Source organism: Pholcus phalangioides, unplaced genomic scaffold, assembly GCF_987345545.1.
Source record: "Pholcus phalangioides strain wild (caught in Gottingen) unplaced genomic scaffold, Ppha-v1.0 ptg000042l_1, whole genome shotgun sequence".
Taxonomy (NCBI): domain Eukaryota; kingdom Metazoa; phylum Arthropoda; class Arachnida; order Araneae; family Pholcidae; genus Pholcus; species Pholcus phalangioides.
The window spans coordinates 22424771-22451552 of record NW_028301628.1 but is presented as its reverse complement, the minus strand read 5'-3'; the positions used below and the strand labels follow the sequence as shown (position 1 = coordinate 22451552).

At 37.9% G+C, this 26782-nt stretch overlaps 1 protein-coding gene across 2 annotated transcripts in view; it reads right to left on the bottom strand.

The window, feature by feature from the left end:
- dia (diaphanous related formin 1) overlaps positions 1–11408 on the bottom strand; it is a 42077-nt gene extending 30669 nt beyond the window's left edge. For both annotated transcript variants that reach the window (XM_089255408.1, XM_089255409.1), the window contains exons 1-10: positions 10989–11408; positions 7591–7633; positions 7213–7380; positions 6979–7080; positions 6752–6873; positions 6530–6598; positions 3006–3072; positions 2738–2871; positions 1276–1381; positions 159–269 (exon numbers count right to left, since the gene is read on the bottom strand). In XM_089255408.1, the coding sequence (XP_089111534.1) occupies positions 159–269; positions 1276–1381; positions 2738–2871; positions 3006–3072; positions 6530–6598; positions 6752–6873; positions 6979–7080; positions 7213–7380; positions 7591–7629 (918 nt within the window). In that variant the 5' untranslated portion in view covers positions 7630–7633; positions 10989–11408. The remainder of the gene's footprint in view (positions 1–158; positions 270–1275; positions 1382–2737; positions 2872–3005; positions 3073–6529; positions 6599–6751; positions 6874–6978; positions 7081–7212; positions 7381–7590; positions 7634–10988) is intronic.
- Positions 11409–26782: the final 15374 nt, after the last annotated feature.

Here is a 26782-nt window from a genome sequence, read left to right as displayed (position 1 = left end):
ACATTTTAAAGTCTCATGTAATTTCATGATGTGTGTTTTGTTTTTTTCTTTTTTGTTTATAATGTAAATATACATAATTTAATTATAAATGATAGGGAAGCAAATAATTTGTTTAACATATGTATATTAAAAATTGTGAAAGACAGATTTGAAATTACCTCCAAGACATCTATGAGCCCGGTACGCATGAATTCATTCCTTAGATGCAACCTAAAATCAAGATCATCAGGAGAGGTCACCAGAGCGTTTATGAGCTGAATACATGCCGTCTAAAGTGTAAAATAAAACAAGTAAATTATCAATACTTGCAAGTGAGAGAGAGAGAGAGAGAAAGATTTTGGAGTATTTTAAACTCCTAAAAATAAAATATTTTAATTTTAAAAACTTCAAATAAAATTAAAATTAAACAAAAAAACCATGGTCTTGAAGGATTGCAAATTACCATGCTATTTTCAAAATTCAAAAAAAAAGTTAAATTGAATTATAAGTGTGATATTTAAAACAGCATTATCATTTTCACAAAACATAATAAAATTTTGAATACAAATTCAGAAATTGCATATAATAAATGTTTCTACAATAATTTTTCCTTCAAGTTTTTATCTCCCCCCCCCCTGTTTAATTATAATTATAACAGAAAAAAAGTTTTATCTGCAGTATAAAACAGGGTAACCGTAATTGAAAAAAGCATGTTTTGAGCTGTATACTTTGATAACATTTTAATGATAGAAAAATGAAAATCAGTTCGAACATTCACTACTAGAGGATGTCTTTTACACAAATTGTAGTATGCATGCAATTTTTTTCAATCATGAGACAGAACTCCTCGAATTTCATGGCAAGGTATCAAAACATTATCATCAAAAAATTGTTTTCCTTCTCATTTCCTCACTAAAAAGTCTGATGTTTAATTTACAAGAAAAAATAAAACAAGTGAAACTCTCTGCTGGTAAAACTTTTTCACAAACAGTGTGACTGAGCATCAAAAGCTATGCTCTGGGTCCTCCAAAACCAAGTCATTGAAGAACTTGTAATCTTCACAGAATTAAAGTATACTGTGGGATTCTTGAATTAAATTTTTTGGGGGTCTTTTTCAGAAATTTTAGATATTTGATGCACTTTAGGACATAGTGACATCACTGAAAAAATTCTTATCTCCCTCATGGCATAGCTAAAGTTTCATAGCTTTCTGCTGTGTAGTAGTTAAGGTTGTAGACAGTTCAGAACATATGATCTCCTAAATTATATGCATTCTTCAAATTGTGATATATTTACCCTCAATGCATCATTTTTTGTCTCCAATCCTTGAATGATAGGTGCAAACCTTTCTCTGCTTTCTATCTCACCACTCACTGTAATAGCTTCTAAAGCCTTATCATGCCTAAGTTGAAAGATTTGAATAAATTAAGAAAATGACCAGTACAAATAATTATTTACAGAATAATATTATTCCAGAAACTAATCAGTCAGAAACTAATATTATTCCAGAAACTAATCAGTCAGAAACTAATATTCTGCAACTTCCACAGTATCATATCTTCCATTATTGTTTATGAAATCATATTTTGAAACTATTTCATAACTACCATATAGGGATTTTTCCTTTTACAATGTAATGTAATCTTGACATTTTCTCAAGAGATCAGTGTGATCTGTTCCAGAAAATTGGAAAGTATACTGTGTACTACTTATATTTCTTATACATATTACAAATGGTGGTACAGTTAATGCCACCAAGTTAAATATCACTCAGATGAAAATTCAATTTTATAAAATAAAATTTCTACAACAACTGAAACATAATATTTGGTGAATCATTCTGAATAGTGAATTAATAGTTCGCATTATCGCATCGCATTTTATAACTTCATAACTTATTGCCATCACACACAAAATTATAAATTAACCATACAGCTTAGGTCCTCTGAAAATGAACATTATTGATTGAACGTAAGGGATAATAGCATTGCTTATAATATCAGATACTGTAGGTTCATTTACAAAGCAATGGACTGGACCTTTTGCTTTCAGTTTCAAGAAGGAAGAGCAAAGTAGGAAAATAAATTTGGGAGACCCCACAACAGCTTAACTCTGTGATCAGATAGAGAAATGTTATATGGCACTTTTTCAAAATTTCACGATGACAAATTTGCAAACAATGTTTTACCAATATGTGAGACCGTAGCTTTTTGACTTATTATAACTTGCCTCTGTGGTTTCCTCATAAACTGAAAGAAAAAGACGAAATTTTGCCATTTTCCAAGATTTTGATGAACGAGACTCGAGAATGCAAATAACTCAAATTTTTGGGAAAAGTGATTAATGGCATTTCGCCATCTGAGCACAGAAATACACTAGTTTGAATCCTCCGAGAGTTCAATTGAGAAAGTATTTAATTTCATTCAAACTTCATGATCAGTTTCAAGAATTCTTTCTCTTTGAGAAGGCGAACGTAGATTATCTAACTTTCAGAATAACCAAAAAGAAAAATTTTTCGTCCTACAGCAAGAACAACATAAAATATTGGATTGAACCAGTTTTAATTTCATTATGAAATAACTTCATATCAGACCATAAAAATGGTATTACTATTTTGTTCAAAAGTATAGATTGAACTCATTAAAATAAAATTGGCTTGATATAACAAAATATTTTTATAATTAAGATACACATCAGAGGTAAAGATGAATTCATTTTTCAAAATTCACAGTGAAATTAACATAATGGGAAGAATTACCCGTTTGGTGGTACAAGGCACATAGCAGCCATCAATTTAACTGCATCTATCATTATGAGAGGAGCTGATGGGTTTATAGATCGAGCCAAGATGTTTAATGCCTCTGGATGTTTGAACATTTGTTTTAGTCCAGCCTATCAATGAAAGAAAATTGAACATATATTTTACTAACATTTCATCAAATGCAAACCGAATGTCTTATTAAAGAGAAAATTTTTCATCTTATATGAGTCAGGAATTTTTAATGCACAATGATGAATGAACTTACAGTATTGTTCATAAGAGCTCTCAAACATTTGATGCACTCATGTTGAATACGCTCATACTTTGCGCTCCTAAAAATTAAAAAAAAAGTCAAACCATCAATAATGCAATATATAACAATCTATCAATAAATTTCTAATACTGTAGTTGAAATGATCAACAGTAAACACCACTTTATTTCTTTGAATATGAGCACAACTCTGGTCTATCGCCATGGGTAATTTATTACCAAATGAGCTGTGCCAAGTGTTCCTAACAGTCGGAAATTGTATCTAGCATCATGTTTGATTGTTGAGTGCTGCCATCTATATTTTAACTTGTGAGTGAAATGTAACGGTTGAATATATATACTGTTGTAGACCTGTTGCTCTCTGTCATGAGACTTTTTAACAGGAGATCAGCTTGATTCCATCTCAAAAAAGTTCAGAACCACTGAAAATCAACTTCAGCGAACCACAGTGTCGCCGGTGAGAAGTAATCACCAGTGCTCCCTCTAATGGCTTTATTTTGTTAATGGTTTCAGACAACTACACTGCTGGCCACCGTAAATGCAACACCCTGAAGGAAGCATGCAAATAATATGAAATTTACAACATGTATTAGCGGAGGTGAGATATGCAAATGATTAGAATTTCAGCGCAGACGCACATCACGCGCGCCTGTGGCGCCACTTCAAAGCGCTATTTAAGGCTTGGAGATTTCGACGATTTGAAGTACGGCAATTGTGTTTTTCTTGTGGTTTTTTCAAAAAAACGATCAATTATGCCTCGTAGAAAACAGCGATCATCTTTTGATCAAGTATCCGAGTTCGACAGAGGAAGGATAGTGGCCTACCGAGATTGTGGATTATCTTTCAGGGAAATCGGTAGTCGTGTTGGACGAAACCAAACAACTGTAATGCGGATATGTGATCGTTGGATGCAGGAGAGTACGACGGACTGATGTGTTCGGTCGCATCCACCTCACTGCACCACTTCACGTGATGACAGGCAAATTGTGCGTATGGCAGTGACGGATCGCTCAGCCACATCACGAACCATAGCACAGCACATTCAGTCTGTACCGCATCATCCAATGTCTGCGCGTACCATTCGACGCCGTTTACAGCAGAGTGGTCTGTCCACAAGACGTCCATTGCTTCGTCTACCCTTGACGCAGAACCACAGACGTCTCCGCCGCCAATGGTGCGATGAAAGAAGGATGTGGACGGCACAATGGAATGAAATTGTCTTTACTGACGAGTCACGCTTCTGTCTGCAACACCACGATGGTCGGATTCGAGTCTGGAGACACCGAGGAGAGAGGATGCTGAACAGCTGCGTTATGCACCACCACACTGGTCCTGCACCGGGTATTATGGTATGGGGCGGTATTGGATATCACTCTCGCACGCATTGCGAGAGTGATATTGCTATCCTCTAGTACGCATTGCCGGTACTTTAAAAAGCCAGCGCTACATCTCCGAGGTGTTGGAGCCAGTTGTCCTTCCTTACCTTCAGGGCTTGCCCACAGCCATATTTCAACAGGATAATGCGCGACCACATGTGGCACGCATTGTCCAAAGGTTCTTCGTCAATCGCCAGATTGAATTGCTTCCCTGGCCAGCTCGCTCTCCGGATCTTTCGCCGATAGAAAACATGGTCCATGGTTGCTCAACGATTGACCCAGATTACATCCCCAGCTGCCACACCAGATCAACTTTGGCAACGCGTGGAAGCTGCTTGGTCTGCTGTACCCCAAGAACACATCCAAAGTCTCTTTGAATCAATGCCGAGGCGTGTGGCAGCAGTGATCTCCAACAATGGCAGCTACTCTGGCTACTGATTTTGGCAGGAACCACACTTCACAGAAGTCTATAAATTTAATCATTTGATGCTTGGTCAACATGTTATCTACAAAATAAATATTGTTGCGATAACTCTTGTCTTTCTTGGTGTTGCAATTTGGGTGGCCAGCAGTGTATATTTTGAGGTTTACAAAATTTATGTTTGCCTTTAAAGTGTTAAAAATTTCTTTGAATCAAAACTTTGCAAATTTTTCATTTTAAATACAGAAAATGAGAAAGTATGAAACTTAAACTTTCTTTTTGTATTTTTCTTGGCCAACCTTTTCCCCAGCTATTCCATAGTTAAGACTATTTCGATGCGCATGCCACTCTGCAAATTTTACCACGCAGATCATATACATCCTGTTTGCACGGGACACAAGCATTCTCTGTGTTCTTGCATTGTTCTGCTGTCCTCTTATTTTTGTAAAAATATTCATTTTTTCACTCTGTTGAGTGCTAAATTGTTTTTACACTTGAGTCATAAATTCCTTTATCGAAATGCAGATTGTGTATGTATGTATATTGGAAAAAGTTCACACCATGTTGAACATAAACACCAGAACCCAAGAGCTCTCCCCCCCCCCCAGAATTTGTGGATATACAATCTAACTGTATAATACAATACAATGCATCCCCCCCCCCAAAATGCAGATGATCCTGAATCTTGCACAAATGGGATGTCAAACAACTATGCCCAAAGATGAAAAACAATAGAAATGCAATGAATAGAAAAAGTCATCACATAATTATTATTTTGATCGTGCCTACCATACTAAATATAGGTTTGAATGCTTACAAGACCATCTTTCATAAGAAAAGAACTGGTTGAGAAAAAGATTTCTTCGTCAAAATAAGATGGAGAGAATTTTTTTGGTTGAAAAATGAATGAGTGTTTCTTCAATTTTTGAAAAGGCTTTGCATGCCGCTCCTGATACCACCAGTGCTTTACAAATTCATAGATGCAAATTCCTGGACATGTGATAAAATATTTTACTATCAAAAAGACACCATTCAAATAAAAGGGAGAAATGTGGATTTTTCAAGGGACTGCCTAGGGTGACCATATAACCCATTTTCCCGGAGTAATCCTCTATTTTTCGTAATTATGGCTGTCTCGACCTTTTTTGTATTGTCTTGTTTCTTCATATATTTCCAATGAAAGCTGCTTGAATTTTGATTCTTCTTTAGCAAAATCAAGGATAAAAATTATTTTGAACTTACAAATTTATTATTATAATTATGACTATAAATATAAGTATTCATCTCACATATTTTCCATGCTGAATTTTTCCTTTTTTCCATAATTCATTTTAATCCACTGTGATTTACAGCAGCGCTTTATTTCCTGCCATTGTGTAAATTTCAGTAATAATTGGCAACTTATTTTTGTCATCAGATTTGGTAACAATCGATTTTGAGTATTTTTAAAATTCAAATTTCCCATATTTTTGTCAAAGAAACCTGTTCAGTCTAAGATTGCAAGAACTGAGGGGTTTTTAATTTTTGGATTGCAAATGTGAAGCATTAGCACCTATGCAACTTACAATGCAATAAATGAAATCAAACGAGATTCAATTCTGACTATAAGTATGATCTGAAATTTATGATAAAGAAAATAAAGTCTATACATATATAGACTTTATTTTTTTTATTATATATATATTTATTTATATATATGCACATAATCATCCCTTACTTACTTTCCATAACAAGAATTCAGTATATTCAAGAGCCTATCAAGTCCTTTTGAACCAAAATCTTGCACCCAGCTGTAAAAGATTGAATGGTGCATAAATTTTGATATGTTATGCAATATTGCAAATTTCATGAGAGCAATTTGAAAAAGTGAATTCAGCATTCATATCAACATTCAAATGTTATTTAAGGAAAATTTCTTGTTGAAAGAAACAGGAAACACTCACCTCACTGTATTATTGGTTAATGCGATACGAAGAGATTCAAGGCACTGAAACAACTTGTGCAAGCTCACATCAGAATTACTCAGGTAGGAAATGTAATCTGCGGGGCTATCGAGACGACTTTTCTAGAGCCAGAATAAAGTAAATACATATATGAATAACAACTGTACATCACAGGTAATATGACAAATCATGTTATATTTTCTTCTACTTAATTATCTCAAACTTACCGTTGTGCTCCCTTTCATATGCATGCTCAAAAGCTTCTTTTTCTCGCTCATTGTCCTCTTTCGTAAAGGTTCTTTGTGTTCTTCAGACAAATTCATGTCATCCTGGAAGAAAGAGTTCACAGTTTAAAGGCATTTGTAAGTTTTTATTCTCTTGGTCTAGCTTCAACATCATCTTACACTTCAATCATAATAAACATGAAAAAGTCTCTCCATAAACAAGATTTCGATTTTTACCAGCATGGTTTCAAACTGCAAATTAATCTGGTCATCTGTCATGACATCCAAAGATGTTTCCACATCATGAACATGGTCCGTGTAGTCATCAGAATGTGGCCGTTGGTAATGACTCCATTTCGTCTTCTCCTTGTCTTTCTTGGATTTCCCCACACCGAACATGTCCAACTGTGAAAGCAGACGATCACTATTATCACCAATAATTAAACCATCTACAAAAATGTTTAAGTAATTATGGTGTACACAACACATCAACACATGTATTTTTCAATAATTTAAAAAAAAAATTAAAATATACCCAAGATTTTAAATTTCATGTTTAAAAATAACTCAATTTGCAAACTCTTGTTAAAGGTTTTGCAGAAAGAAGAAGCATACCAAGTTCCCGCTCCACTTGTCTTTTTCTTTAGTCGACATGTTTCTGAAATTTAAAGTTAAATTTAAGAAAACAAGGCATCATATTCGCACCAAAGTCTTGCTTAAAAAATAGGCAAGTCTTCTATGAAGAAATAACAATTTTTGGTTGCAAAGAAACTGAATTTTACTCATGCACAGATAAAATAGGTAGCTTGAGTCATTTTACATACAGGCTTATGTAGTGAAACTTTCACATAAAGATGCTCAAATGACATTAGAAGTATCGTTATTAGATAAAATATAACAACATTAGAAATATATCAGGATCCCCAAAAGGGCGAGAGTAAATTTCGTTGTGAATGAAATTTTGTTATAGAGGGAATTGTTATTTAGGATCTTCACAGAGAACTGGTTTTACGGAGCATCAGTGCACAGAGAAATATTAACTCTGACAACGGCATTGACAAGATATCTCGCCCAAATTGACATGTCTTGCATTCAGGCACTTACAAGATATTTCGCCTGCTTAACCCTTTCGTGTACCAGTTGCTGGAAATAAATTTAAATGATCTGTATTAGCCATATAGGCAATAAATGTAGTAACGTTCCACATCAAAAAAGGAAGAGGGGGGGGGGGGGAAGAAATAAGATTGGGGAGAATGGTACCGAGATAATGTATGAGAGAGTATTAGTACAGTGCCTTGATTTTTCCTCCTTCCTCCCCTACGAACTTCTTTTGCAGTTTTTTTTACTTGTTCTCTTTCTTACTTCTATGTACAGTATATAATAGAAGGATTAGTTCTGATAAAGACGCATTATATATGTATGTATGTAGGTGGCGGGAGTGCCGTGGAGAACGAGGCGAGGAGCAGGAAAAAGCTGAGGAGAACTGCCACCATTATTATCTCAGTTGCTCGTTATCAGTTGATTGCTATCTCGTTGAGATATCCGGATGGTGGTGGTGGGAGAACAGAGAGGGGGAAAACACGTCTTTGTTTCATACAGTTACAATAAACCTTAGTCGTGAGGATAAAAAAGGTCGAAGAAACAGTCAGCTGGATTGCATTTATTCCACTGGCATGTGGACGCAATATTACATCCCTGATCGTAAAGGAGTTAAAACCCTTTGATTTTAGCAATGTTGAGCCAAGCTATCTCTAAGGCAGACTTAGTTTGCAAACATTTGTTTCAACTTCAACCTGTCAGATCAACTGGCAGTGGGAGGAGTCAGCTTTTGTTCAAAGTTGATAACAAAGTGAGTGAGTCTGCATTTTTTCCTTTCCCTTTGTTATGATATAGGAATATGAAAACAGTAGGCCTATAAATAGAAAAAGATGGAGTATTTCTCTATACTTCTCAGTTGATTTATTTAATCATTATTCGCAGAGTTGAGGGGAAGCACTATCGCCTGCCCAAAATCAAGAAAAATATTCTTGAGAAAAGGTGATGCATTTTACAGAAAGTTTTGTTACAGATCAATGAAATTTCAAAAACCACTTAAAGGGGGATAGAAAAATTCGCCAGAAATAAGGCAGTTTTGATCAACCAAACGTGCAAACACTACAACATACTTAATGGGCAAAAAGTATTGCTTTCGTTCGTAAACTGAGGTTCCTGAATCCAAAGTGACTATGTAGTAACCTACATATTCACTTTGAATACCAAGAACATAATATTCCCTTTAAATAGACAAGATGTGTACGCTCAAAGGGGCATACAGTAACACCCTTGGGTGCCACAAGATATTTTAGGGATAAAATTACATTAGTCAAAATCAGAGTTTCCAGACTGATGGGTTTTTTTCACTAGATTGGGCTGGTTTGAAAAAGGTTCAGCAGGAAATTTTCTGCTTTGGTGAGTGGCGTATTTTAAGGAGTCTGTCAATAGTTTTGATAGCAAATGTCTCTACATTTTCTGCTTTTCTTTGCTCCCGAGCAAAGAATTTTTTTTTCTTTTCTTTCATTTCAGTCTTTGTCTATTTGGTGTTTTCTTCTCAAAAGACAGTGAAAGAAATTGCACCCCCCCTCCTCTAACAAGGGCGGTGCTGACAGAACTCCGGCCCTCCAACTCCTAACAAGATCATGGCCCAATGCTGTCTCAATTAAGAGATTTTAACAGATGGTCTAAAACCTGGGGCATGCTGGAAGCTGTAAGTGTATGTATGTAAGTTGAGCCCTTCCAATATCTAGAAGCTGTCAGGACCACAACTAGGCATGGAGTAACTGAGGCAGTGCTTTCCAGGGATTTCAAGCTTCACGAGGATCTGCCATATAAATAAATATACAAAGATTAAAAGCTGTGCCATGACGTTGGCTCACAACATTGCTTTCTGACAGAGGTGTCAGCATAAAGAAAGCATTGTGGGGGGGGGGGGGGGGGGGGGAGAGAGATGGTGCATGTGAAGGAGGAAAAGAGATGCATTCTGTTGCATAAATATATTCATTAATTATTGAGGGGAGGAGTATAGCAGGAGGGGGGGGGGTCTGGTGCCTTAGGTGCCAGACCAAACAAGGGGCGCCGTGGTAAGATGCTCGTCTTCCACTATGAAGGTTACCATCAAGGTCCGTGGGTTCGAATGTTCGAATCCGGACATAGAACGTTAGAAGCAAGTTCTTTACCTACTGAACCTGGGATGACCATGGATGGAGCCTTCATTTCCCACCCAGCTCCTCTGGTTAGAAATTTCCATATGGTGATATATGACCGGAGTTGGTGTGCAGTAAAGCAGCAGACCTAACAAGAACATAAAATTCACCAGTCAACCCCCTCATTAAACATTAAAAAGAAAAAGTAAAAATGCATGCTTGTCCCAGGAGGCAAAGCATCTAGTTAAGGCCCTCCACTCAGCCCCACAGAATTTATTGAGCACTGGAGGAAGTGGGGGGGGGGGGGGGCTCAAATAGCCTGAGCTTTCAATAAGGGATCTATGCACATGCATTCAAAGTTGTGACATCAGTCACAGATGGACTTGCCATCATGCCCCTTCCCCCACACTTGAAAATGACAATTCTCATAATTTTTTCTTTTCACACTATAAATTCACTATAGAGGGGCTTGTGAAAAGTCCGGCCTGGAGGCCCAGTAAAAAATCTGTCTAGGGGCTGTGCTGTGGGATTTGAGGACTGCTGTTCTGTCTATACCTCTCAATCTGTGCCCGAGACCTAGAGGTTACATAAACACTAATTATTAATTGGATTGATACTTAAACAAGGACATAAAAGTGTGTGCTCAATAAAGATGATCTCAATAGTGGGTCCTACCACCCCTACATTGATTAAACAAGGGGATAGTTGATTCCTCATAACAATCAACATATTATTCATCAATATAATTAAGCAGAGACCATTAACAACACCATTTGTTTCACAATAACCAATGTTACAATATTTCTTTCCATATAATCAGCCATATAAACTCACCCACTATTATGATCTCTTCAATAGATTCAAATATTTAGATCAAACTTGAACGCATTTCAAACGGGTTATGTCTGTGTATTACGATCCAATAACCGGCCCATAACTGATCACTTCTAATTGTAAAGATGATCTCACTCAGGGAAAGGCCACCGGTCAGAGTTCACAATTAATTGTAATAATGTACAAGTGAAAAGGGTCAAGAAGAAGAAAAACTGGGCGTTTCTGTGGGCTCCATTCCTTGGAGATGTCCATCACTTGGGAGAAAATGACCGCATGATTAAGACCTTGACCCCGCACTCGGTGAAATCTTCATCGATGAGGATCCGACATCTCAATATTGTTTTCCCTCCTTTTTAAAGGTAAATCTCATCAACGACTATTTAAAGAAAAGACACGAAATACCACACACGAATCCCACTTCCGTAAACAAACGTGTTGCCAAACGGAATTAGAGCAATTTTCGAATTCAACTGCCATCTGGAGTCTACGGTGTTCAGGATCGACTTTTTGATGATCGACTTTTGTACAACCATCATCTGCTGCAATGATAGCATTAACGCTGACCATATTTTTTCGAGTAAAATACGGGTTCGGGAGATATTTCCAATTGTCGCCACAAATGATGCCAAAGGTAAGCAAGATTGCCAACTATTGCTAAAGTTTCTAAAAAAATTCATCAGCTGCGAGAAATGAATGTCTATTGCAAATTGCAGTAGACAAACGTGTTCTCAAAAAAAAAACCCCCTTTTAACATGTTAAATACAGTCGAATCCCATTATAACGAACTCCAAGAGACCGGAAACATCCCTTCGATCCAACGAAATCGACCGCCTGCTCTTCCCCCCCCCCCCCCCCAGTTGTGGCCGTGACCTTTTACCCCTCGTTAACGGAAACTTTTCAAGTTACGTCGATGGGTCTCAATGTATTTTGCTATCCATTAACAGACACTATTCGTGAAAGGACAAAATTTTCGATCCCACGGCTGTACGTTATCGGGAGATTCCTCTGCACACTGTCAGTATTTTCTCAATGAAAAAAGTAAGGGAAAGAAACTCGTAAAGTGTTGAACATTGCCAAGTATTGCCAAAAACAAAGAGCTAAATACAGAAATTAACGCCAGCTTTGCTTGAAATTGCTAAAAAAAATGTCAGAGGGTGCACAATAAAGAGCTACTGACATCGAACTTGTATATTACTGGAGGGACCATCACGTCAGCTGTCTCCGCCTTGGCAGTGCTGAGAACGATGTTCCAAACATCATTCGTCGGAAGATCACGTGACGTGTTTAATGTTATCGCAATCCCCTTTATTTTCTTATAGGACTTCAAAAGGAAATGAAAAAGGAAGGGGACTATTTTTTTTCCTATGGTTTTGCAATTATTTTTACAGCATTAATGGAATAAATAGTAAATCCAGAATTAATGAAAAATAATTCCCGAATTAATGAAAGAGATAATTCTAGAATTATTAATAATTCCAAAATCAATGAAAGACAATAACAGCATTAATGAGAGAGATAATTCTATAATTAACAGAAGAAGTATAAATCCAAAATTGGTGAAAGGAATTATTCCAGAATTACAAATACAAATACAACGCCACAACAGGCAAATTGTCCAACGAGGTGGCTGACTTAAGAACATAATGGATCCCCGAGCCATTTTTTTGGAGGCCCTACCTACTACTCCTACACCACACATGCACCCCGCCCACATCCCCCCGCGGAACCCCCAACGAATCGGTACATGCGGGAATGTGCGTGTACGTGTAGTGAAACCTGACGTGAAGGTTTTTTTTTGTTTCTCTGTAATGCTTGTTATGTGTAGTGCTGCCATCTGCCACCAGTTTTTCAAACTATGAGTGAAGTGTTACGATTGAATGATTTATCGTTGTAGGACTGTTGCTCTCTGTGGCGAGACTTTTTAACGGGGAGATCGGCTCGCATTTGCGCCTTGAAGTTGGGAACCACAGAAAACCAACTTCAGCCGACCACCACTGTGGGGTTCGAACCCGGATCCCCGCATCGCGAGTCCGTCAATATAACCACTCGACCACCACAGCGGCTGGGAAATGAAGCGCAAATTGTCATAAGCATTGACTATACACTGCCTGTGTTGCATTGATGTGTTATATCGAGTTCATACAGCACCACGCGATTAGGGGAATTTGAACTTTTTTTTAAATTTATCAAAAAAAAGGGAAAACAAAATCTCTACGCCATAATAAGTATTTCAGTGCAAACCCCACTTTTCTATGTAAACTTATTGATTTGAAATGTATCCAGGATTTCTCGTCCACCCTGCATACCCTGACAGGGTCGTACGCAGCGGAGGCCATATGGGGGCGTCCTCCATGACAATCAGAAACTAAAAATATATTTTTAAATAATTTTTGTGCAAAAAAAAGAATTCAAATATCTAAAGAAAATACCTTAACAAGCAAGCAAGCAAGCAATCTCAATTAGTTTATGTTGTTGTGTGTTATATCGATGTATGGCTGCCGTTCGGAATCGGCAATAAATTGTAGGTTCTGGTCTAATTATGCCTCGTGTGCGGGAAAATGACCGTCGTGTGACAAAAATGATCAATTTATGTTAATTTTGATGCTTTTTTGAAGGTCAATAACTCAAAATTTCTCGGGAAAATAGTCCTTATGCCCCTTCTAAAATTTGATCCCCCGTGTACCAGCGTGCGCCCATATTTGGAGCTCACGCTCTCTTCTCTTCTTTTACACCCTTTCAAAAGTGGCCGTCAACTTGTTCATAACGGCTCCACACACAGACCTACAGATCTATACCTATTCCTCCTCCTCAAGTCTATCTCTGTTTATAGTGCTGTATATATAATTAAAAGCTCGACACATGTTCTCGGCATTGGAACCCGTTCATTTCTACACGAGCTGCTACAAAGGCTTCCCGAAATAAATCCGGCTCAGCTCGATGAAAAGACTGAATTTCATTTTGTTGACGAGAAATTCGTGATGTTTGCTAATTTCAAGTTTCATTGGATGTCTTTGTGATGCCGCTGAAACCTACCCTTTTTTGATCCGAGCAACTAACGAATGGCAGTCATTCAAAACCATGGAAGAAACTCCTCGTAAACCCTCTGGTGAGAATTTCTATTAATCGTATGGATTTTCTAACAAAACGATACTGTGGTTTTTCGTTAGCGAGATGACCGAACTTCACCGTGGGAAATTTCTATTCAAATTGAAGAATCTCATAATTATCACAGTTATGATAGCTTTAATTGAAACTTTTTCCCAAAAAATATATATTTACCAATAGAAAATTTTTGTCTGAATTGAATTCGAGAAATGAAAAATATGCCATAGTTTTTCATCCAAAATTAGCGCTAGCGCCAATTTGTATATAAAGTACAGTCTGACCCGCTCATAACGAGGTCGGAAAAAATAAACAGCGAAACTATTCGTTATACGCAAACTTTGTTATATCCGTACCGGGGATTGAAAAATTATGCATTTAGGCAAAACAAAACATTTTACAACCGCGATACGCATTTTTCAGGATCTGAGCATTCTTAAAAATGAAAGAATTAAAATAGTATATTTTAATAAAGATTAAATCGTTTTTTAAACCTCAAGTAATTGAATAAACCAACAAAAATGTGTGTCCAGTCATTACCTTTCTTTCGGCATTTTTGTGGACTTTCATGAACGCCTTGCGTTTAAATCGTTTTCGCCAAATAAGTATGCAGAATGCGTGTAATATACGTTTTCTTTTAATAAGAGCACGGACACCGGTAAATATTTTAGTCTATTATTTTCGAACCATTTAAAAAAAAAGAACAGCGAACTTGAGTAATTCTAAATTTTTTTTTGGCACCTTAAATTCTTATTCAATTTTTGGCGTTTCAGCCAACTGTAGAGCTAAAGTTTTTAAAGCAATGAGTAGCGTCTTACACTTGGACATTCTCAAAATTCATTTGTAAACAATGAAACCACTATAACCAACGTCCGAATCTAGTCTGACCATTGAAAATGTGCATTAAAGGTGGTTTGGAAGTTAGGATTGTGTACCTATTTAGAAGTTGTTTTCTTCGAGGAGATTTTCTGCAAACAAAATAAGATTTAACAGAGAAAACTAGAAAAAAAAACAAAAACAAAATAGGATTCTACAGTACCCAAAACAGGCCTTCTAGAATGCCTTCCAAGCAAATAAAGGAGGCATCATCAGTTGCAGAAAAGTTGACTCCATGTTTGAAAATATGTCAAAAATTCGCTATAGAGGCGTATTTTGCTGAAATTTGTGTTCGTTATATGCAATCGAAATAACACAGATAAGCAATACGAAAATCACGTTACACGGAAAAACTTCGTTGTGTGTGAAAATTCGTAATGCCCGTGTTCGTTATAAGCGAGGCCGACTGTAGTATAATATACGTGTTCTTTGCTTTTTTTTTTGTCCTCCCGTACTAGTGCCGCCGGTATTGGTCGCAGTCCACTATGGCCGTTATCCAGTTTATACGTTGTGTCCTAACTGCTCGGAGCTTGTGCTAACTGATGTCTCTCACAAGACAAGCAAAACATCTTGGATAAGCTTCTTCGTTTGCCTCTCGTTATGGTAAGCCTAGCTTTGCATTCATTTCTTGAAATAAAATTGTAAAGGTGTGAGCCTATTCATATGTTTGCTATGCCTTGTCCTTGAGTGGTTTGCCGAAATTACCCCCCCCCCTCTCCCATCAATGCGCGTGGATAGTACGAAATATGTCACTGCGAACCAGGCAACGCGCAGTTGATGAATGCCAAACGTAAGAGTACTCACGGGCGGTCGGTGAATCAAACAGACTTGAGGTCTGCCTCTTGGATTCGGTATAGCGAAAGCTGTGGTGCTGCAATTGCAACCGGGTTGTATACAGACGGAAAAAGAAGAATAAAAAGAAAGGCAAAAAAAGTCCGGCATATTCGTTTTTCCTCCCATTGTCAAAGCGAGTTAACATATGTATAGACTTACATTTACTGGAACTGTAATATCATGAGCCACTCCCTTAACTATCAGAAACGAGATATTTCGGTCAAACACAGATGGGAGAAATTCATTCCATCTCCCCCTGTTTTCTTTACGAAGTTTACTGTTTACCATATGAACGGAAATAGTTTTTTTCCTCCCTAGAATTTTCACCTAAGAATTTCTTTTCCCTTTTATCGTATTTCTTTTGCGGAGCTTTGTGTATTTTTGACTGATGTGACAGATTTTCTCAAAAAAATTATGAAATAGAAACCTACTGCATTCATCTTTCCCCCTCCTTTTCCACTTCTAACAAGAGAACAAGGAAACTAATTTTTTTTTTAGATTCATCGCCAATATTTCAAATACAGATCATCCAAATTTGTTGCCAAAGGTCGGGGTTACACGTCTCAGCAAGGTGTTCAGCAGATACACTATTAAAAAAAACCACATTCATCCATCTCTGCCAATTTTTCACTCTCGCTCACGAAGGTATGAGGTAGCGCGTATTACACGCATACGGTGACATCGGCCCCACTATGCTGCCAATTTTTCCTCAGAAAAATATTTTCGTCTCAAGTCGCCTCTTCGGAACTAAACCTGTAGAACATATACGTTCAACCCGGGGCCAAATATGGCCCTTGGAGTCATCTGATGTGGCCCGTGACCTCAAACCTAATTTTTATAAATCAGTTACTAAGTGGGCAATATTGCCCCCGGTGAGCAATGGAATGGTCCAGGGGGTGATAGAAGCTACGGGCATAACGTAGGATTCTATGAGTTGAGGCGATAAGAGAAAAATATTTCTGAAGAAATGGGTGATTGAACAAAAAGTTTGGGTAACTGTTATAAACTAACCAGCACATAAACAGATCTCTTAAGTGACCCGCGGTGCAGTTCCACATCATTAAGTGGTACGTAGCACATTTTTAGATCACTTAAGTGGTTCCCTCCACCCCAGCGCATTCCCAGGTCACTTAAGTGATCCACGGCAGAGTTACAGGTTACTTGAGCTGCCCAAGGCACAGTTTCAGATCACTCCAGAGACCACGGCACACTTACAGATCACTTAAGTGTGTGCCTGGCACACTTACAGATCACTTAAGTGTGTGCCTGGCACATTCCCAGGTCACTTAACTGACCCACGGCACTGTTCCAGATCGCTCAGGCTACCCACGACGAAATTCCAAATCGCTCAAGCTGCCCACGGAAAAGGGACAGTTCATGTATTACGTCAGCATCTTTTAGCCATTTTTGACCCCCCGCCCCACCGTCAGAAAAAGTCAATAAAACTCTGATTCCCCCCCCCCTCCGTCAACAAAATTTCGTCAGCCCTTCCCCCTACTTCCTAACGCATTTTGGTGGGATCAGAGACGTACCAGGTGGGAGGAGGGGGGGGGGCATTAGAAGGCTCGCCCCCCCCCCGACCAAAAATTTATTTTTAATGCAGAAAAAAAATATATATAATTACAATTTTTAAAGGAAACATCTTTATACGTTATTATAATCAACTTCTGCTAATTTCAATGCTATTTGAAGGCTAAGAGGTCAAAATTTATTTTTAAGAAATGCATTGCGACCCGCTCTTTAAGCCAGCGGTTCTCAACATTTTTTGACCCACGGAGCCCTTTCCAGTATATAATTTCTATGTCGGAGCCCCGTAGGTTTATTTTTATTATTTAAATATATTAAAATTAACTTTTTCAAATTTACTGTTTTCATTTTTATTTTCCTCGAGTGGCCGCGAGCCCTGGGAGTTCACACGGAGCACCGGTTGAGAAACGCTGCTCTAAGCCATATTTGCTAAACCATCACGACCCTCCAACTCAAACCTAATTTTGTAAAAATGAACTAAGCGACACATTTACAGATTACCCCCTGGCACAATTCCAGAGCACTTAAGAGACCCGTGGCGCATTTTCAGGCCACTTAGGCCTGCGGCATAATAACAGATCACTTGAGTTGCGCGCGGCACAGTTCCAGAGCACTTAAGTGGCTCACATCACAGCTCTAGAACACTCGAGCGGCCCGATCACACATTTCTAGATCACTTGAAGCATCCACGGGCCATTTAGAGATCACTAAAGTGGCTCTGTAGAGGACTTTCCAATAGGGGAGAATATCCCACAAACTGGCGAAAGGTTTTTCTCGTCTTTGACGCACCGAGTAAAATGCCATCAAGAATATTTCATAATTTTATAAAGGCTGGTTGATGACGTAAGCACACATCATCCACCCCTCCCTCTCCTCCTTATCATCAAGTCAGCAAATTCGAAACCCCTTCCCCCGGCACAGTTCAGCAACTGCAGCACATTTATAGATCACTTAAGTAGCACCACCCCCTACCCGGCGCATTCCCAGGTCACTAAAGTGACCCGAGACATATTTACGGATCATTTGAGCGACCCGCTATTTACCCGATCTCTATATTTAGAGATCACTCAAGTGACCTGCGACGCTGTCCCAGATCACTCAGTAAAGTGGCCCGCAACCCGTTTTCCAACCAATGAAGGAAGCTCCAACTCTCCCAAAGGTTGAGAACCCTTGCTGTAGAATATTGCCTAAATAATAGACCTCTCACGAAAGAAAATACGTATATCCCACACTCAGAAATATAAATAAGGTTTCTCTCTCCATCTGCCATTGGTGACCTGAACTAACAATGAATTGAAGGCACTGATTTAATCGAAAGCGGGGGCGAGATGTGAATCGAGATATAGTTTATCTTAGAAGTAATTTCGCGGGTTGCGCTAACGTTTCGGAAACTGATGATTGATTAGAAATGCGATGTTTGTTCTTTTTCCTCCCCTATGCTAGCCACCGATAACCAGCTCATAAGATATACTTAATGTAACGTTAGAGAGAGAGAGAGAGACATTTTTTTCCGTTGCTTTATAAAGACTGATCAAATTTCGAGTAGATGCAATGAATGATCAATCAAATCTCTGACATTCTCGTAAAGATACTGTACATATACAACGATATCAAAAACTCATGAACGAGATATATGGGTCGGCGATAAAATGAGTTCCGTTCAAGTGCATTTATTAAGAAAGACATAAAGGTGCATATTCGATATGTTGTGCATCAGTGGTGGCCAACTTCTCTCTGTTCGAGTGCCAATGTAATGGTCAGACGCAGAGTCACGGACCGGATCAGGAACAAAACTCCGATACATACGCCGCGTGAACCAGGGGAGAGAACTCCGGCACATAAGCCGCACCCAGTGTGATTGCTCTTGCTATGGCATCACGGACTACAAAGATTTTGGTGTGGGAATTAACTAATTAACTAAACTATTCATTAAATTGAATACTAATTACAAATAATTATTAATTAATTATTGTTTTAAGAGAATTTTTTTTTCATATTTACTTCCTTTCAGCAAATTATGAATGTTAATGCTCTAACCAGAGTGGAGAATGTTACTTAATACGTTTAAAGTTTATCAAAAAATATATATATATAATAATGTGTTAGGGGCCATTCAAGTATTACGTAAGCAAATTTTTAGCCCTTTTTGAACCCCACCCCCCCCCTTTTGTCAGCAAAATTTCGTCATCAGCTCTGCCCCTCTGAATCCAACTCATATTTTCATAAAGGGTGGTTGATGACGGAAGCATTTTCCAAACCCCCCCCCCCCCTGTCATCAAAAGTCAGTAAATCGGAAACCCCTCCTCCCCCATGAATGATGATACTAATACTTGAACGGCCCCTTATTTTGAAACTATTAATTATGAATTTCGTGCAAAAGAAAATGCTTTTCTATTTTGCCTTTCTTTTTCCTGCTAAATACATAAATACCTACTTGACTGATTATTTTTACGAATATTTACTGGCAACACATTAGTTTTGAATTTTTATGGAAAAAACTTAAAAAGTAAAATTTTGCTCGTCGCTGACCTCCAAGAAAATCTGCTACTGCTACTTTCATAACTCTCTCCAACAGTAGGTTGTTTGAAATCAATCATGTGACCTGCGTGTTGAAATAGGGTTTTGCGATGGTGTGTTTAAAACACAAATTATTTTCGTCAAATCAGAAATAATTATTTTTTTTACATTAACCACGTTCACAATTTCATCAATCGAAACTGATATCAAAAATATGTTTCTTCATCTTGTCGCGGGTCGCACAAAATCATCTCGCGGGCCAATTGTTGGCCACCCTTGGTGTAGTACATGCATGCTTTTGAACGCATGCTGTGCTCCATATGCATAAATTATGCGGTAAAAGTGATAAATCCGGTTATTATGCAGAATCGCCGAGTATTTTGGTAAGTTTTATAAATTTCATTACGCATAGTACCCAAGTGTCGTTGGTAAATTTAGTAAGTAGGCCTATTTAAAAAATTATCACTTTCACCGGCGATTATGCGAAATACCCAAGCGCCGCGTCGTTGGTAAATATGATCAATCGTAGTATATGATTTACTGTACATAATAATTAATACATGTATTGCATCATTATATCGGGGTACAATAGTAAAATTTTTGGTCATTATATCGGGGTCCGACTATATTTATCATACATAGTAGACTCATTTGTTTTTTTTTTCATACTTATCAAATTCAGCAATTACACTAGGGTATTATGCATAATCACAGATAAAGGTGATGAATTTCAAGTATTTATCAAATTGGTGGACTACGCATTCGGCTCGCGGGCTGGAGGTTGTGCAATGTGCATCCCCGATTTATAATAATTCGATTTAACAAATAATTCAATGTGTAATTTCATTGCATGTTCATGGTGTCAATGCGGATTATTTTTTCTTTGTCTACAGCTTGCTACCTTGCTTATGGATGCCTTTCGTGGTCGAAATCTTCAAAGACACTATACATACCTGTCCTCACTGCAACGCAATAATAGCGAGGGTTCGTGCTCCGATCGCGTGTAATGAATGATCGCGACCCGCTTCGGTTTGGATCATCTCGGAACTCACTCAAGGATGTCCTTCAACTGATATCATGTGATGTCTAATGAGTTTCCGAGAAGAAATAACTGGACATAAATAATAAAACTATATTATTTGGAATTTTAAGATTCTCTCTCCCTATCTTTCACCCTCTCTCCCCCTCCCTCCCTCTCTATCGCTTTCGCTCTCTCTCTTTCCCTCTCTCCCCCTCTCACTCTCTCTTGCTGTTGCCAATTATATCCGAAAAGAATTGTGGAAGTCAAGTAAAGTTGCCAATTATAGCAAAATAAAAATTGTTAAAGACAAGTAAAGGTGCAAGTTATGGCCAAAAATAATCGCTAAAATCAATTATAGCCAAAATTATTGCCAGAAGCATGAATGAATGAACGCCAGATCTTTGCCACTGGACTTATCCCGTTGCCGAGATCTCTTCCAGCCCAGCTTCGTGGCAGAGTCTGGAACAAATTATTGTCAGAAGCAAGTGAAGTTGTCAATTATGGCGAAAATCAATGTCAAAGGCAAGTAGAGTTGCCAATTATAATAAAAAATAATTGTTAAAGGCAAGTGAAAGTGCTAATTACAGCTAAAACAATTGTCAAAGGCAAATGCAGTTTCTAACTGCGGCTGAAATTGCTGAAAAATTGGCAATCGCGGAAAATTATCGGTAACGCAAGTCAAAATATAATTCGCCAGAAATACGTATAACGTTTGACAAATATGTGAAACTGATATACACATATTATTAATATGCATATAATTCAGTTTGGTAATTTTATAGAGTCATAATCGCCATAACATAATTTATAAATACTGAAGATCTTAATTCTGTATTTCAAAATTGCAACTAAACCTTGTTGAAAACGGGGGAAAAACAGGACATTTTATATGGGACGGCCAAAATTACGGGAATATCCCGTAAAAATTGGGTTGTTATAGTCCATCTTTATGCATGTTTCTGGTTATGTTCCCTGCTTTAAATATGTTATAAGCAAGGCTTTACTTCGTTATTCTTAAAACCACTAGATTCTGTGTTGATACAATATCACAAATACTCACGATAATAGTGTGAATATCGTTAGAATCGTCAATTTTGGTCCGAGAATACCGCCATCATTATTAGAAAAAATGATAACAATAACATATAAAACGAATCGGAGGAGTAAAAAGAGATTCCCACGATTAATGAGATCGAATTGATCAAGGGCTGCCTTTTTTTTTCTTATTATTTTCAAAAAATCTTAAGTATTCGGATTTAATTGGAATCCATCTTCTTCTTCTTCTTCAGGAAGAGTTTTAATGATGTCTCTGGTTGATGCGCGTCTATTTAACGCTATCAGGAATCCGATATCCTTTACGCCCGCTCTTTTTTTTTTTTCCTGTCCTTTCCGGAGCCTTGTTATTACGAAAAATGGGTTCATTTCGGTTTTTTCCCCCCTCGCAATCATTAGATGAAGCCTTAGCCTCTCTTTTCCGCTTTTCCTCTGAAAGATCTTAACGGGAATAATAATATAATAACAAGACTCTAGAGGGAAAACAATTTTATATATATATATATATATATATTCATTCCCCCACCCCCTTTAAAGTGAAATTATTGAATTTTTAGAATTCTGGGAAAACAAAGAGCTCATTAAATTTGAAATATTTTCGAAGTGGAATAAAAACATTTACCACCTAATTGCTTGCTGGACTGAACACGAGCGTATTCAAAGTTGCATGCACCTAACGAGGTTTCGGAAACGTTCGATTATACAGTAGCATTTCTCCAACCAATCTTGTTAGGAGCAGTGTCCTACAGCTTACATTAAGGAGGATGATCTCTCCATTAGTAAATGTATCCTGATGGAAGACATGGAAGATGTAAGAGGGTGTACCTAATAAGCTTAGATGTTGAGAGATTGTGGAATATTTAGAGGGGCTGTTTTATGGATGTTTTATATGGCGAAATATAAATGGCGAAACAAAAAAAGGGTTTTCACTCTTTCTTTAACGAGGGAAGTCTCGAATGCTTTATCCTGCGTACGCCATTGCCTCCATGCACAGGCATATAAAACAAGAAAATTCATTCTCTTATGTCCAAAATTGATAGATTTTCAACAACAAAAAAATTTGGAATTTAAATTTTATGCTTGAAATTTAGAGATTTCTGGCATACTCCTTATAAAAAAACGCATCATACCAACCAAGCTTTATGAGGATCCGTTTAAAGATTTATATCGAATGACCAGTATGATGTACAAGGTGATTACTTAATTCCCCTTATAGATCAAGGTTTCTCAATCTTTTTTCCACCCGCTGTGCCTCTTACCCTGATTGACGCTTATCCGCAGCTCTCCAGAGCATTTTAACAAAAAAATCGCTTCGAAAAACCTTTTTCGCCACTGTGAGGCGCCCCTGAGAAAGTTTGGTGGAGGACCAGAGCACCGCGGCGCCAGTTTGAGAACCTATACCACATTTTACTGGGGGAACCGTTGATTCTTGATCCTAGAGACATACTTTTAACTAGAAGAAGTATCCTAGATAACGTGTAGAACTCAGATACGTCATTCGTGCTGCAAGGAGATGTATAGTTATTAAAATAAAATAAAACAAACTTTTATGAACACTGTCCTCAGAAACCCAATTATAGAAAGTTGTTACCCTGTCTCTCTTGAGGCCAACAAAGAAATTCCACGTTTCTTTGTTGTATCTCCCACGAAGCTTCTTTTCCGTATTTACGCTGTTCTTTGCCAACTTTCCTCCGATATTGAAATCATGTATCAGAGTAAATATTGCAGAAAAAGCTATTTTTTTTATTTTAATACGCATACAACCTCTTGCAAGAGGAGTGACGTGCCATAGTTCTTTGATCATGTATAGTCTAGTTGATCTTTGTAGGAATAAGTAACTATTTAGGGATTGCTGGCATACTGTCTTGGTCCATGTAAGCTTTTCTTCACCAATTCATTTCTGTTCTGTTCTGTCTCAGCACTGCAAGCCTAGTCTGGAACAGCTCCACTGGTCACTCAAGTGAGCTGTAAATGTTCTGCGGGTTATCGAAGTGATCTGAGAATTCACCGCTTAGTGCATTCTTACAAAACTAGGTTTGAGATAGCGGGCCACATCATTCTACACATCAACTGAATAATATTTTCTAATTGGAAGTATGCCTAACGGTTCACCATTAAAATGCGGCAATTGCAATTGAGTAATTAACCTGTATATATTTTTGAGATTTCACCCAATGATATTATATTGCGACTTGTTCAGGAGCTCCAAATGCCAGTCAACAAGCACTAAATTAGTTATAATAATCAGTCTCCGAAGAACATTTTGTCCGAAAACACGCGTCAATATTTTCACATATTTCAGTCAGTTTTGGTCGTCAAAAATGGCGTGTATGTGTATGTGTGTGTACATATATATATTTCCCCCCTCCCCATATGCCTGCGCATGAAGAATGTTTTAATACACATGACTTATACAGCATACAGGGTGATTCAGGAAACATGGGAAAAACTTTAAGAGGTGGTAGTACACACCAATACAAACAATTGTCATCAAAGATCTAACATGAAACGCAAACATGCTAGCGCGTATCGAAACGGCCGTTCCGCCAACGTTAAAACGACAATCCTGTTGAAATTTATCGGGAGAAAAAGAACACCATGCATGCAAATGTAATCTGGGGAAAAAAGGAGAAACCTTATGCCAAATCTACGCCACAGTGAATAATAGGCGCCGACGCCAGCCCTGTGAAGTTATTCCAGCGTGCAGCCGTTCTAAAAGTTGTAACGTACGGGATAATGGCGCACTTTAGTAACACTGAAAAAGCAGACATGCATTTCATTTACGGGGCTGCAAACGGAAGTACCAAAGAGGCAGCACGAATGTACAGTGAGCGTTTTCCTCCCACAGTTGAATTGATCCCGACATGAATTTCCATTCAAATAATGGATTTGAATGGAATTAAATAACGGGGAATTTATATGTAAAGTGAAATTTGGAGTCGTATCATTTTCTCTGAGGAATGACATCATATCCATTTACACAAACGTTCAGTTCATCAACGAGAGAATTCAGGGTTAATTAATATATAGTAGTGTGTACCAGATTAATCTAACGTCACTGTATAATCAGTGATATATGTATGAATAACTTAATCGAATGAAAACTGTGAAGTATAACATTTTAATCGAGTTAAACGACACAGTGTATTTACTCTGCTTTTCAAATGCTCCGTAGGATATCATTATCAGTGAGCGTAAGAGAGAGAAGAGAGAAAACAGCACAGCCTAATAAATAATTCAGCTTATTTACAAAAGTGAAAGGTCGAATGTGAGAGGGAGGAATTTAATTCGAACGCCCTAGTATTGAAATGTCATTTGCTTCTCGGCCCGCCTACATGTCGTTTCCCGACTGAAAACCCATGGAAAAATCATTGCTCTCTCTCCTCTTCGGTTCGTTATCCACATTTTCACGAAAGTGGATGTGGATAAAAGTGGAGTGAAACCGTACAAATGTTTCAGTGGAAGTCTTTTGTGTAGTTGAAGGAAAAAAGAAGACGGGATCGATCAATCAGAGTAGATAGACACCATCTCTAACAAAACCGAGTATGTTGTTCAATCGTGGGGCCCTGAGGGAGAGCGAGAGAGAGACATCGGTTGAGAAACGTTTTGTGGATTACTGTGGATCGTGATTAGGTTTTGAGGGAGAGAGAGAACCATCATCAGTTTTTAATGTTCTTTGGTGTTGGGATGGAAGGGAACATGAATGGGCATGGTATGTGTGTCCCTGAAACATTCTCGAAAATTCTCGTTTGTGGAGATACTATTACTGGAATTACAGATCCAGAGAATTTTCTTGGTAAATAGGAGGGGGAATTCGAGACTTCCGATTTTCAGTTTAATGAAGACCATTACATTATTCCATTTGTACCCGTGTCCTACCAGCTATTCTCGTTCTATCCACTTTGTTTCAACTGTTAAAGCAACTAAATCTGACATTCAAAACCTTTTGATTTAAAATCGATTCGTGATTTTTAGAAATTTATCGATAGATCGAAAGCACAAATCGAAAATCGATTAAATTCTCATTTTATGCATGGAAAATAGTGAAGAAATTTTTTAAGATGTTTTTAATTTTTTTAATATAATACAGTCGAATCCTGTTGCAACGAACTCTAAAAGACCGGAGAAATCACTTAGTAATAACGAAATTTCGTTATAAAGGAATCCGGGTTTTATCATTGTTCCTATGTAAATTCATCTGGGATACTAGAAAAGTGTTCACTAAAACGAGATTTTCGCTATAACAGTATTCGTTAAATTACAGAAATTACAGACACCAACACTACTGCGAAACTACCCAAATGAGAGGTCATGCAATGTCGTTTGCACAAAATATTAGTTACATACCTACCATCAGGGCTGAAACTAAAGGGAGGAAAGGGAGGCTACTGCCACAGTCCGAAAATTTATGGGGAGCAACACGCTCACTGGTGCGTCGCAAAGGGCCGATTTAACCGAAAAAATAAACCTGGTATCTAAATTCTCGAATTTTACATTGAAGAAACCGGCCAAATCATGCGCTCCCAACGAATCGGTACATGCGGGAATGTGCGTGCACGTGTAGTGAAACCTGACGTGAAGTTTTTTGTTTCTCTGTAATGCTTGTTATGTGTAGTGCTGCCATCTGCCACCAGTTTTTCTAACTATGAGTGAAGTGTTATGATTGAATGATTTATCGTTGTAGGACTGTTGCTCTCTGTGGCGAGACTTTTTAATGGGGAGATCGGCTCGCATTCGCGCCTTGAAGTTGGGAACCACAGAAAACCAACTTCAGCCGACCACCACTGTGGGGTTCGAACCCGGATCCTCGCATCGCGAGTCCATCACTATAACCACTCGACCACCACAGCGGAAAATGGTATAT